Source organism: Citrus sinensis, chromosome 8, assembly GCF_022201045.2.
Source record: "Citrus sinensis cultivar Valencia sweet orange chromosome 8, DVS_A1.0, whole genome shotgun sequence".
NCBI lineage: Eukaryota > Viridiplantae > Streptophyta > Magnoliopsida > Sapindales > Rutaceae > Citrus > Citrus sinensis.
The window spans coordinates 5,123,622-5,137,603 of NC_068563.1; the positions used below are offsets into that span (position 1 = coordinate 5,123,622).

The window sequence follows — 13,982 nt, forward strand, 5'->3', positions numbered from 1 at the left end:
AATCAATACTGAACATTTTTTTTTCTTTATTGGGGTCTTAGAGGAATCATTTTACAATCAATGAGCATGGATTGATGATGGAACGAATGAAATTTATTTACAATTGCGTCGGTTTTTTTTTTAAACTTAAATTAGTTCTATTATGTTGTAGTTTGGACATATAAGTTCAGAATGATCAGATCTATTTTTAAAATGGAAAATCTACATTGATAATAAATGTTAGACAACTCGAACTTTGATATAAAAAATAGAGTGAGAAAATACCCCGCTTGACTGAGAAAAGTGGTTTGTAGAATTGCATTGTTTTTGTAACTCAAAAAGAAAATTTTGATGGTTCATTGAACACTGCTCAACTTGTCGAAACTCTACACCTATGGGGCAAAGAATGGTATTTGGTGGGTGGGATTTCTCATTTTTATTTAAACCTTTTTTAGGAAAATAAATCAATTAAATTCGATTACCATAATTAAACATGCTATAGATCTAATAATCCTACTTTCTGTATTACAAATAATTGGGATCCCACAAACTGTATTTGTATTGATATCCTAACAAAGCTAGCTACTTGTGGGAATCGCTATTTGCTACCAAAGGGCACATAATTATGAGTTTAAGCCATATTGTCTAAGTTGTCATAACAACTCTACCTAAATAAATCTGTACAGCATTGTGAATTCATTGTTTATAATTTCATATTTGCAACTCATTTAATTAATAATAACAGTACTATGAACATAACGTGATAAGACTAGTTAATAATCAAATGGGTCAAATAAATACAGTATATGAAATCTATCTTTTAATGTAAATTGATTTTCAACAACCGTACCAATATATAATTAGATCAATACATAGACCATTATTACTACTCCTGGACTAGCAATTAAAGGATTTCAATTCTGTGGAAGTGGGGTAGAGGTGAGCTATATGTATTTGTGATTGTAGTTGTACAGGTTAAAATTTCTGACGCCTAATAATTTAGGACATATGTACCAATGCTACTGAGAGAATGGCCTTTAACATTAATGCATTCAAATTGAAGGCAGAGGGCAGCATATGTTGTAAGTCTTATCTAGTGGACATGCTTAGTTGTTGCTGATACATGTTGCGATTTGCTGCTGCCATAGGACAGCTTCACAAGTTTGTTGCCTAAATGTTTTCTCTTCTTCATGTGGTTCAGTAAGTTATGTTAATATTTTCCGCTTATACATAATTACCAAATTAAGAGATGAATATGTAATTTTCGCCAACATATAATATGCAAATTGTATTTGTTGGCACTTAGTGATCATTGGTAGGTATAGCGGTTTGGAAGGGGACATAATCAAGTTAAAAGAATGAGTTGGTGCAAGTAAGATAAGCAAATATTTGAGAGATTTGGTGGTCTGAACATGCCTAAAAAGAAAAGGAAAATAAAAGGAAAGAGGAAACAAACCCATATGGCCTTGTGAGAATTGCAAAGATCCTCCAAACAAACCCAAAGACCTAGTGGTCTCCTCATCTTCAATCACTTATCTCCTCATACTAAAATATTCCGATGTTGCCTCAATGGTCTCACTACAAAAATCCTCTTCATAAATTTTATGTCTTTTTTCTCAATCCTTAACTAAAGACCTCATGTGATTATGTCTCTCTTATATTGCTTAATACACATATACATATATTAAAAGATAATCCTAAGTTTATATTATTTATCAAAAAATTGGGTTACCTTCTTTTTCTGTCTTTGATTCTGGAAGCACCCTTTAAGTTAATTGGTTGAAGCTGGCATATCTCAAAGCATTTCTACTTTTATTAGGACACCTTTTTTAAAAAAAAATTAAGTATATATTCACAGATATATGAATCTACAATCACTCTGCAACTCCACCCGAAAATAAAAAGTTAAGTGAATGTGAATGTGAATTATTGGAGAACTAAAGAAAGCCAATTGATTTTTATGTTTATGAAGCCAATCCCTTTTAAAGCTCCTATATATATCTATATATATATATATATATATGCGCTAAGCTAGCTGGGAAGATTGATTCCCATTCCCTAGCTGGGTGGAATGTTTAGCTTCAGATTTTATATGAATGCGTCTCAGATGAAGATTTTATGCCATATTAATTACTTTATCTTGACACCCATAACTCCATCTTATTCTTGTTCTCTCAACGAATCAATAAAGTTAATTATCCTGAGATCAATCCATTACCTTATAATTAACTACCATATGTTACAACGATCGTGTATGGAAAACTTGAGGTGTACAATAACAACTTGAGATGCTTATAACATAATATATAATGGTTATAACATTTTTCTAAATAAGCTAAAGGGAGTAATTGTAAGACATGATATGGAGAAGTTAGGTCTAAGATACGGAAATTGTCTTGACTACTGTCTTTCGATATTACAGCTGGCAAATGGCATATATTGTCTTTGACCAGTCCATTCATCACATCGAATTCTTGACTCATTCTGTATCCATGCATGTATCCATGCATGTGTATTGTATTTTCTGAAAAAAAAAAAGTAATGACGCTTCTTTTGCAAATGTGTCTCTTCTCTTCTTATCCTTATACTATTCATTTTTAATTCTTTTGGCTAACTGTGAAATTTTTTTTATTTTTTATTTTTGGGAAGCCATAACTTTCCCCTTTTTCTTTACTTTATTTTTGATATATTTTCCTTTTCTTTGGTAAGTCAACTTTTATATTCACATTTCATCAAATTCTACTGCTTTTAATTTGTCCCTTCATTAAAATAAAATTTAAAAAATCCTCTACTTCTTAGTTTGTACAATCTTATGATAGAATTATAATTTAAACTATTTCTTTTTTTTTTTAATGTTTAATGATGAAAAATTCTTCAACCCACATTTTTGATAAAATTAGGACACATTATTGTATTAGTAAATCACTTTTTAATAACACACAATAATGGAGGTATAAAATATATGGGAAGACCTACCTTAATTTATCATAATATAAATGAGCCTAGAAACCCAACTTAAGATCAACTCCTAAAGAATGAGAAAATTTTACTCTCGTAGCATTTGAAAAAATTTGAATTCTTAATCTCAATAATGTGGGGATGAGGTACTCACCACTCGACTAAAGAGTGGTTTATTATTTAAATACATTCGTGTATAACTTATTCTATATTGATATTTTTAAGATTAAAAACACACTCTGGGATTAGTATAATAATTAATTGGATAATTTGCCACTTCATTGATCATTTAATTACATAATTAAATGTGAGATCACTAAAGTTTGTAGAAGTTTAAATCGCTTTTGTTTTCATACCTTATAAGGATAAGAGGATACACAAGCGCTCGAGGTTTACAACCTATCAACAAGGCTAGGTACCAAGTAAATCTAGACAAGTCTTTTGAAACGACTAGGCTAGATAATAAAAGGCTTATTATTCAAGAGAGTGGAATCTGACATTCCCCATTTAATGGGGCCGAACCTAGAAATTTCACAAGTTTAGACTATGAAAGGTTGTTTTCACTAGCTTTTTACAGGAACATGATTTATATTAAAGTCCATAATCGCAAAGAATGCTGTAGCTTACTGCCTTAGCACACGACCCTCTCTCCATAGGCCACCCAGTCTTGTCTGAGACCCTACTCTTGCCAAAATGTCACAGAAATATTTAATAAAATGTGAAAGAAATGACTGATACGAAGAAGATGAAATTCATCACAACCCTCCTTACATCATAAGGACTAACTGCACAAAAGGATGAATTTTCGGTCCAAATGATAAAAGATAAAATACAGAGAATTGTGTAAATTTAAATGTATTGATTTAGTAATCTTTTAGAGCTTGAACGTCTGTATTTTATAATATTTGATTTTTTTTTAATTTGATGTTAAATATGGCCTGTCGGAAGCGACATAAAAAATGTAGAAAGAAAAAAAAAGGGAAAACTGAAAAAAAAAAATCGTATTCGGTGGCTTGGCCTTTGAGTAAATGGCACTGCTATATTGATGGTGGAGGCTTTCTCTGTAGATAGAGGCATCAAATGTTAGAATGTGTTTCTTCGCCACTTGGAATGCATATATTATTAATTATTAATGCATGATGAATCCATTGATGCAAAAGTGCAAGTTCAGATTCAATTGATTATAATTTCAGATTTCAGTTGCACAATTTAAATAATGATTTTAGTATAAAGAAGTCCATCGCCAACTTTATACTTAAAAATTAGTTCAAGAATGCCTCAAGGTCATATTATTATTAAGTAAATCCTCTGAGTAGTAAAATAATATCCTCAACACCCTTTATTATATTGATGTGACTTGTGAGCTCATGTTTTGCCTGGTTCTTATCAGGTAGTAAGTTAGTGTGAGCTTATTATGTGGGAGATTGTCAATTTCTCTCATACAGTAATTAATATATATCATTCACCCCATGTTATTTTTATAATAACTAATAACCCCCTTGACAGTATAAGTTTATAATATTTCCTCAATTTTTAAATGCACTTTTATTTATATTTATTATAAATTAAATAAATCATATGAATAGAAAATAATTAAAAATTAAGTATTAAAAACAAGAGATATATGTTTTGATGTGAACAAAAAAATTAATAATAAAATTTTTTCTTGTACTTTTTATTTTGTAAACATTTTCGTATAATAAATAATTTATAATATTTTAAAATTAAATGTAAAAATTACAAGAAAAATATTTTATTATTTATTTTATAATGATTTTTTATTGATCATTGAAGTTTTCTTATAACATTTTTATCATTTTATAATAATTTTCTTATATATTTATTATAAGAAAATGTTTATAAAATTAAAAAAAAGTACATGAAAACTATTTTATTATTAATTTTTAATTTTTTTCACATCAAAACATATATTTCTTATTTTTATACTTAATTTTTTATTTTAATTTCCATTCACGTGATTTATTTAATCTATAATAAATATAAATAAAAGTATATTTGAAAATAAGGGTACTATTGTAAACTTATATTGTCAGGAGAGTTATTAGCTCTTATAAAAACAACGGGGGGACAAATCGTACATATTGATTACAGTGGGGGGAAATTGGCAATCTCCCCTTATTATGTTGTTAGTTTTAACTTATGTCAAATAAAAGCTCATAGACTTAACTCTTACTCAAAAACTAACTCAAGAGTTGAGGATTACCTCAAGCTAATTTTATTAGCCCAGTATCTATTTTTGAATGTCAGATAGTATCATCAACATAATATAATAATACTAGCTTATATAATTGATTTAATTTTATATAAAAGTGGTCTTTTGGAATGTATAGTCTGGCATAATTACTTGATTATCATATCATTATTTTCTAATATTAGTAAATAATGATTCTCATGTGAACAAAGTTCGAACTTCACCTCTTGTATTCTTAAAAAAAAAATTATTATTTCAATTAATTGATTCCTATATCATAGAGATCATTATTACAAATATTATCTTAATGTCAAAACAATAATGTTGATAGACAAGACAATTCTTAAAATTATTTTCAATCAGCATTCACTTATTAATAATCCATGATTATTATCACCGATTCTAATAATAGTCGACATCCTCAATGGTATTTTTTTCCATTAAATACGTGTAAGAATCGATCGCAATAACTTCTAAACCAAAAAATATCTTAAGGGGTATAATCAATTATCACTAATTAGCGGAATAAGTTCAAACATTGAAATATATAGAAAAAATATATATATTATATCTTTCATTTATATCCTCTAATTCATAAATGTTTCTATCCAAATCTCTGAAGTAAAAACCTAGTAGAAGAGTAGAACGTGCGGTGGCTAGTGATAATTTGAGCCGGCCATTAATGTTCTGAATATTATATGAATCATGCCAGTAGGTAAGGTGTCATTACTTAGGGCATGCCACCTAGCATTTGTTAACACTAAAAGTAACTGGGGCCATTCCTGAGAAATCTCGTCAGTTAAAAGCATTTGTGTATAACAAATAAAAGAAGAAAAAATAAATTTGAATGCACAAAGCAAAATTAACTCCTATTTCTATTTATATATTTCTTTTAATTAGAAGAAAGGATTGATAAACGTCATCGCATCACAAAAACCCACGCGGAGGCTATGAACAACAACAAAGTTTCGAGTTACTTTCGTTTATATAAAGTACAAGAATATGATGTGAACATAATAAAGATAAGCTCGTTAGTTTTTGTACTTGAAGCTTTAATTCTTGGAACTTTTTTCTTCAAGTGTTTGAATCAACAAGAAATGCTACCTTGTTTTGCGGGTTATTGCCTGCTTCACCGCTATTTCATTGCATAAATTACGGGATAGTATTTGGTTGATGCTGAAAAGAAAGATGAGGCCAAAAAAAAAAAAAAGGCAGCAATTATATGTATAAAGATTGATCATAGTACATAATAAGTTGTGGACTTGTGGTACCAGGATTCTGGGTCAACAGTACAGAAGTCATAATAGAGAAATTATAAGTTTAGATTGTTAGAATGGGAAAAAAAAATGTAAACTAAAAGGGGTCCTGTATCTGAGGCCTCAACATAGCTCCGCCTATCTTTCTCTTTTTTTTTTCAATGCTAGTTAGACAATTTAACTATATAGGAGAAATAATTGATGAAAAAAATAATACGGGCATTTGATAATTATAATTTGTATATATTAGTTAGAAGGAAGAGTTTGTTTCCTTAATAATATTTTATTCTAAAAACCCTTGGTTCTGGTATATCTGGTCTGGTGACACACATCTTTTTAAATATTATAGATCCTTCACTATGCACATAAATGATGGAACTTGAGAAATGATATTCATCTATTATTAATGATGAAGAGATGTTCAAACCATCCATTATGATAAAAACCATCACATATTTTGTTCTTAAAACGAAAAAGAATGAAATGATAATAATGAAGAAATGAAAATGAAGCACATTGGTGCAATAAAGGAAAGCAAGGTAGCCCATGTAATAGGTGCATAAATGATTAGAAATAATAACAGCCGCTAGTGGAGTGGATGGAGCAAGAGACACAACAATCACCAAACTCCCAAGTTCAGCTGATATAATTTCTCTCTCTTTCTCTCTCTCTCTCAATAAATCTGCTATATATAATATTAATAACGAGGGCGCCCAAGAACTATGATTCCCTACACATCGGATCTGCTGCAATCTCTCATTGCCTCTCAATACACCCATCTCTCCCCTCTATTATTCTTTGCCGATTTATCCATTAAAGATAAGATTGGAGCTCGTACTATCGAATTTTGGGCACATTAATTATTTATATATCATCATATTTATCAAGCTTGCAATAGAGAGACTACAAAAGAAATATGATTAAACAAATCGTGCAGGGAAAATTGATCTTTCGTATTTCGAAAGGTCACATAATATATATTTTTGGTGGCTGCCGTATGCCTCATTTTGGTTGCATGGGGATTTTTTTTTTGCATCAGTACTGTATTTGCCCACAACGGAGAAGAAGCTTGCTCGCCATACAATTTGATTGGACCACCGCGGCATATAATTCATATGAATTATATAATTAAGGCCGGAGAATGACATTTTCATCATTTTTTAAATTGTTTTTACAACTTGAAGTCTTGATAATTTTGAGTATCTCATGTCAACAATAGTGATAGAAAAACTATTAAAAGGTAAATGTAACATTTTATATAGAATTATAAATTAATTACTCAAGACCTCTACAAATTAAAATTAATTAATTTGTGTGTCAAAATGTCACATTTACAATATATTTTTTCTGCTATATTATAACATCAGTGATGAAATAGAATATTAAAAATTTATTAGTACCTAATTGGTAAAATAAAAAAATAAAGAGGGACCAAAGCGTCATTCTCAACATAATTTAATGGAGTCATGAAAAGCAATTATTACTAAGTGAAAGAAATATGAAGAAATAACTCAAAATGATGAATATCAAGATAAGCCCACTTGCCTAACTTGATTTTAAATGGATCCTACAAGGAATAATAGTCACTGTAATTGATGGTATGAAATCTAAATAGAATCCAAAGGAAACCATTAGGGATTAAAACACTGTACGGGAAATATTAGTCAATCCAAATATATTAAAAGTAGAAAGGAAATTGAGTGATCGTGAAAATGAAAGACACAATAAAAAAATTGGGGGGACACCCAATGGATAGTTTTCTGTTGATCAAGACCACATAGAAAGTGACATAAGAATTGAAATGGTGAAAATTAGGCCCCATTTTGCCTTTAGTTGTGGTACAAGGTCATGTGTATGTATATGCAGCTAGAGGGAGACTGAGACTTACTCATAAAAGTAGAGAGAAAGATGGAGTGAGGACCCCATTTGGTGATAATGCAAGTAGCCTTCATCCTCCCTGGACTTGTTCCCACAAGTCCAAATTAAATATTGTACACCTTATATTCCATATAATGCTTCAAAGCTATTTCAAATGATGCATAAATACTCAAGATTTGAACTTTAGGGTTTCTAATTGTCAATTCATCAAGTGGCTGCATACATTATTGTAGATGTGCTGCTTATGGTATGAGTACTTTTACTAGTAATAATAAAGGATTATAATTATTGTAGATGTGCTACTCATAAAGGATTATGAGTACTTGAAGAAGTATTGGAGGAAATTAAGTACGTAGTACAGTAGCACTCTCGACTATGCTACAATTAGTGAATAAACATGATCATTATGTCATATCATTATGGCAAGATTTTTCTTTTTTCTTGTAACATTACTGCGTAGCTAATAAGTCAATGAGAGTGATTGATTAGCTCATGAAACTGAATTTCAAATGTTTTACTAGGTAACATGTGGTGAAAAATAATCAAAATTAAAAAAAATCTCAAAATATATTTTAATTGTAAAAATACTGATGTCGCTTTTCTAGTTTAGATTAGGTATCGCTTCAAACCGACTTTTAGATTATATAATTTTTTTAATTAATCAATCACTTTCTTAGTCCTCTTCTAAATTTGAACTATAAATTTAAAAGTCTTCCTTAAAATTAATATGGATAATGTGAATGAAGTAAACTCCCACACAAAAAAAAATATGAGACTTAAATCTATCAATTGAATCTATCATATTCATGTCAATTGCCTTTTACATACCTTAATCATATTTTTGTTTTTGTTTGATTCACGTCGAGCAAAGACCATAATTAATGAATTTCAATCAAATAATTGGACTTAAACCCATTAAATATATATATATAAAAAAGAGGCAGTTAGTGCTTTAATTAGAAAGTTGGTTACATAAGCATACTAATCATTAACAAAGATACAAAATAAGTTAATAATAATAATAAAAGCAACCTGCTATTTTAGGAAGGGGCTGACAAATCCTTAATACGCACAGAATCTCAAGCCGAAGCCTGTAATAGTACTTTTGTTGTAAACACGCGCTTTTTGTACTCGTGAAAAGCACGTGACCAATAAATAACAGCAGTGAAGTACACCTACCCATGTGTAGAGTGGGAGGAATCTGTCAACAGTTAAGCTCTTACAACTTCCCAGGTACGAAACTGCCAATCACGATACTCTAGACCCCGTTTGAATGCGTCGAGTGACACGTCGTCGACCTGATATGTCAGATCGGAAGCACGAGAAGGTGCCACGTGTAAGAATCCATGTGGTTGGGGACGTAACAGACGACTGGTTTCCCGCCATCCTTCTGGGGCCCAAAATCCTAAACACACTGCCGCATGCACTAATTATAAGATGATCCATTTGTGAGTTCCCATGCAACTCCATTAGTTTTTATTTCTCAAAAAATAAAATAAAATAAAAGGGGAAAAAGAAATGATACCATTGTTGGGAATCATGAATCTTCGTGATCATTGAATAATAAAATATATTTGTCACAAGGAAGGATACTAATTCGTTCTATTCCGTATTTTTGAGTTATTTTTTTTAGTATTCTAACTATTCTCACTTGTATTTGGTATAAATTTCTGAACGATGCTAAAAAGTCTATATAAAATGATATTGTGATTATATGGACTTACACTCTCGGTAGACGTACGCTTGATTATAATGAGGATAAATTTAAATTAAACTAAAGAAAAGAATCTTTAAAGTGATCAAATGATTCGATTAATAAATTAATTTCCAATAATTATCATCTCAATCTAATCAACTAATATATTTGTGCTAAATAATGCTAAACTCAACCAAATCAACTAACAAATATGCCTTTTAAAGGTTTTATAATAGTTTGACCTATCTCTTTCGTGCATGTAAAAACGAATAATTTTTATCTATCTGTAAGTCAAATTCAAGATGTTAATATTTACGCATCTCTCATAACAGTCATTCTGCCGCAAATTTTCTTTTTTGAAAATCTAATTATATCTGTCTATCTTGACTTTGATTTATGAGCAATACGAGCACTCATCAGCAGATATTACAAGCTTAGTTTAGTAATAATGGATTATAAAGTTAACCAACATCAAAGACACATCACTTAAAAATATTTATATCAAATTAGATGCACCGATTTCATAATTCTTTCATATTTTTTTCCATAAAATCCTTTATAAACATAACTTTAAATATATTCCTTGAAATTTTCAAAGACCAGAGAGATGCACAAAACATTACTAAAAATTCAAATTTTAATACCCACTAGAATTTCTTTTCGAGAACTCCACTCATTTTTGTTGTTGTTCTTCTTCTTCTTTACCACGGTCAATGCCAAAGAAACAGCAAAAACTAACGCGACTTTCTCTCTTACAATTTACAGCTCAAAGCAAAGCAAAGCAAAGAAGTGGCAAAAAACCAAACCCAACCCCTCTCTTATCTCTCCCCACCGTCCATGCTTCGGACACTCCCACGTGGCAGTCATGTCAGTGGGTCCCATCTCCCACGGCCTCCCTGGTTATGGATGCATTCCCATGACTCTCTCCCCCATTTTCCCCCCCTCTCTTGTCTCTCTCTTCCTCCCTCAATAAATATTAAATAAAATACATACATTAAAAAAAAAAATCTTTTTTTTTTCATAACATTAATAATAATTCCGGTGGAGTTTCTGTCATATTCCGGCCACTCACTTTTTTTCTTTCTATATATACCCCACATTCACTTTCCCATCAATACCCTCACCATTTTTTTCTCTCTCTTTTAATTCATTCCATAAAGAGCCAGTACACATATACATGTATGCACATATATGTATATATAACACGCCTGGGGCTCTCGGATAATATATAGTACAAAATCTCTTCTTCACAATGAACTCGTGTTAATGTGTTAAAGCTCATCATCATCAGCAGCAGCCTTACGATATCGTACAATCACAAAACCTAACCCACCCTTGGTCGTCATCACCATTTCAACTTCTTCTTTTCTGTTTTCTTTTTGATTCATAATAATATTAGGAGTCTTGTAATTGTTTTATTTATTGGAATGATGAATAGAGGGACGTTGCTGCCAGAGATGTTGCACTGTGCGGACATTACAGTACTTGAGAGGCAACGTGCCCGCTTGAAATGGCAACAAGACCAGCTTCAGCAGCCGCAGCAGCAGCAAGAGCTTCAACAACAACAACATCAAGAGCAGCAGCAGCAGCAGCAGCAGGAAGTGCGTTACTTTAGTGAGTTGAGTCAGTTGATCAGCCAGGGTTTTGACGAGTGTGGCTTGATGATGGGACAACAAGTGAAGCCCGACCCGGCTTTTGAAAACGGGTGGCCTGACTTGGGAAAGATTGTTGCCCCTGCTGCCGGCTACGGATTTGGGCCTGGTTTTGAGGCCAGTTATGCCATTTCAAGAACCTCTAGTTCCCCACCGGCGGTGGTGCCAGAGGCCGTGGATGTGAAGGGGAAGGTGTCAGTGGCTGCTTTGAATGCGAAGGTGAGTGCTGCGGTTGGAAGAGAAAGCTTCAAGAAGAGGAAAGCTGATAAGGTTCAAAACACAAAGGTTTGTTTGACCTTATTTTTTTATTATTTTTTTGGCCTAATTTAATTTTATATGAATTATAAGGGAAAGTTTTGACAAGTTTGGTCTCTATAAATGCTTATTAATTGTTTAATTAATTATAGGTTGCTGTAGAAGAGAACACTAAAGACAAAAGGATGAAAGGATCAGCAGAAGAAGGAGACTCGTCAAAAATCACAGAGCAAAACAACAACAACAACAGAAGCAACAGCAATACTAATAATAATAATAAAAATAATAAAGAAACTTCTGCTGATACTTCAAAGGCTTCTGAGGTTCAAAAGCATGATTACATCCATGTCCGGGCTCGCCGCGGCCAAGCTACTGATAGCCACAGCTTAGCTGAAAGAGTGAGTTTTAATTTCACCAGAAAGTAAAATCTTATGAACAAACTTAAGTTCATTAATCTTGCTCTGTAAACAAGTCTAATTCAATTACCTGTATTGGCAGGTGAGAAGGGAAAAAATCAGTGAAAGAATGAAGTATTTGCAAGATTTAGTACCAGGATGCAACAAGATCACAGGGAAAGCTGGAATGCTTGATGAAATTATCAATTATGTTCAATCTCTTCAAAGACAAGTAGAGGTAAAAAGAAAATTAAATAAATAAAAATAATTCATCTCAATATTCATTTTGCTTATTTCTACATATTGTTAATCTTTCTAATCATCTATCTCAATAATTGAACAGTTCCTGTCGATGAAACTAGCTGCTGTAAATCCAAGGCTTGACTTCAATGTTGACAACTTATTTGCCAAAGAGGTGTGAGGCAACATTTCAAACTCAATCTCCCATGTTACATTTATATATAATTGCTTATAATTGATTGATTACTTGTTACATATATATTTATTTTCACTAACGTTTGATATTAATTTGACTCATTAGGCCTTTCCCGTTTGCCCATCAAATTTTCCCACAATTGGAATGTCATCAGAAATGACCCATCCCGCAGCCTATCTTCATCAGTTCAATTCTTTACAACAACAAGCTGTTTCATGTTCTGGTTTGGATTTGGGAATCATTAACCCTTCTGAAATGGGGCTCAGAAGAACCATCAGTGCTCCTGTATCGGCCCCGGAAACATTTATTGACTCATCTTGCTACCCTGTAAATAGTTTCCTCTCCACTCTTTAATTTTCTACTTTTCAATTTCTGTGCTGTATTAATTCTTTTTACTCACATAGGTAACACTTAATTAATTTACAGCACTTACAGCCCTCTTCAAATTGGGATTCTGATTTCCAAAACTTCTACAATGTGGCATCTTTTCCATCTCAGCAATTTACAGGTAATTAACTAAAGAGAAATTGCATATATGTGTCTTGTCAATCTTTTCTGTTGATTATTTTTCACGTTTTAAGGCAGAAATTGAATCAACATAGTGGGTTTAATTTAACAACGGACGATGGAGACCTTATAGAGCCCCACAATTGCTAATGATTTCACTTTGGAAAAAATTGGGTCCTCTTGCAAACTTTTAAATATCTTTCTCATTCTAAAATCATTAAACCCATAGATTTTTATTGTTTTTAAAATTTTTTGTAATATTCCCACAAATGTTTTTCAACAAAGGTGACATTAAAGGTTGTCGTGCATCTTGGCTACCCCATGACTCATTAACTATCTATCACTACCTATTAATGGTGGATGTACAATATACAAAGACATAAAGCTAACTGGGGTCCCCTTTTGTATAAGTGCTAATTCCATTATATAAATTATCAAAACGATCTTAAAAAATTTGATGAAATTTTACATTTCTCAAAAATTTCTAAAATGGGCATTCGTGAAAATGATCTAACTCAAGTCAATTGACCTCATGCAGGTACCCTTGAAGCTAGCAATCTAAAGATGGAGATGTGAATCAAGAGTATTCATCACACGATTTCTTATGACAGATTATTGCAGATGCCTTTGATTCAAATTCTTTTCTTCTTCTCTAAGTACATAGCGTATATATATTTTGTATGTATACTTGAGACAAGTACAACGAATAAGACTAATACCTATTAACTTTAACCTTTTTTCATTCAATTGTGTGATCA

At 31.5% G+C, this 13,982-nt stretch overlaps 1 protein-coding gene across 2 annotated transcripts; it reads left to right on the forward strand.

Annotated features, from left to right (window-relative positions):
- Positions 1 to 10,941: 10,941 nt before the first annotated feature.
- LOC102624657 (transcription factor bHLH63-like) lies at positions 10,942 to 13,966 on the forward strand. 2 transcript variants are annotated; one of them, XM_006469083.4, is made up of 8 exons: positions 10,942 to 11,317; positions 11,418 to 11,916; positions 12,039 to 12,284; positions 12,385 to 12,519; positions 12,625 to 12,696; positions 12,823 to 13,044; positions 13,144 to 13,225; positions 13,763 to 13,966. In XM_006469083.4, exons 2-8 carry the CDS (start codon positions 11,437 to 11,439, stop codon positions 13,798 to 13,800), a joined length of 1,275 nt encoding a protein of 424 aa, XP_006469146.2. In that variant the 5' UTR covers positions 10,942 to 11,317; positions 11,418 to 11,436; the 3' UTR covers positions 13,801 to 13,966. The 2 variants fall into 2 exon arrangements, with proteins under 2 accessions (XP_006469146.2, XP_006469145.2); XM_006469082.4 differs by having other exon boundaries at positions 10,942 to 11,916.
- Positions 13,967 to 13,982: the final 16 nt, after the last annotated feature.

What these genes read in the sequence shown, in the direction of transcription:
- LOC102624657 (XM_006469082.4), top strand. Translation starts at nt 11,407, where the DNA reads ATGATGAATAGAGGGACGTTGCTGCCAGAGATGTTGCACTGTGCGGAC. An exon ending in ATAAGGTTCAAAACACAAAG is followed by an intron (nt 11,917 to 12,038) that starts GTTTGTTTGACC and finishes AATTAATTATAG; the next exon opens with GTTGCTGTAGAAGAGAACAC. An exon ending in CTCTTCAAAGACAAGTAGAG is followed by an intron (nt 12,520 to 12,624) that starts GTAAAAAGAAAA and finishes ATAATTGAACAG; the next exon opens with TTCCTGTCGATGAAACTAGC.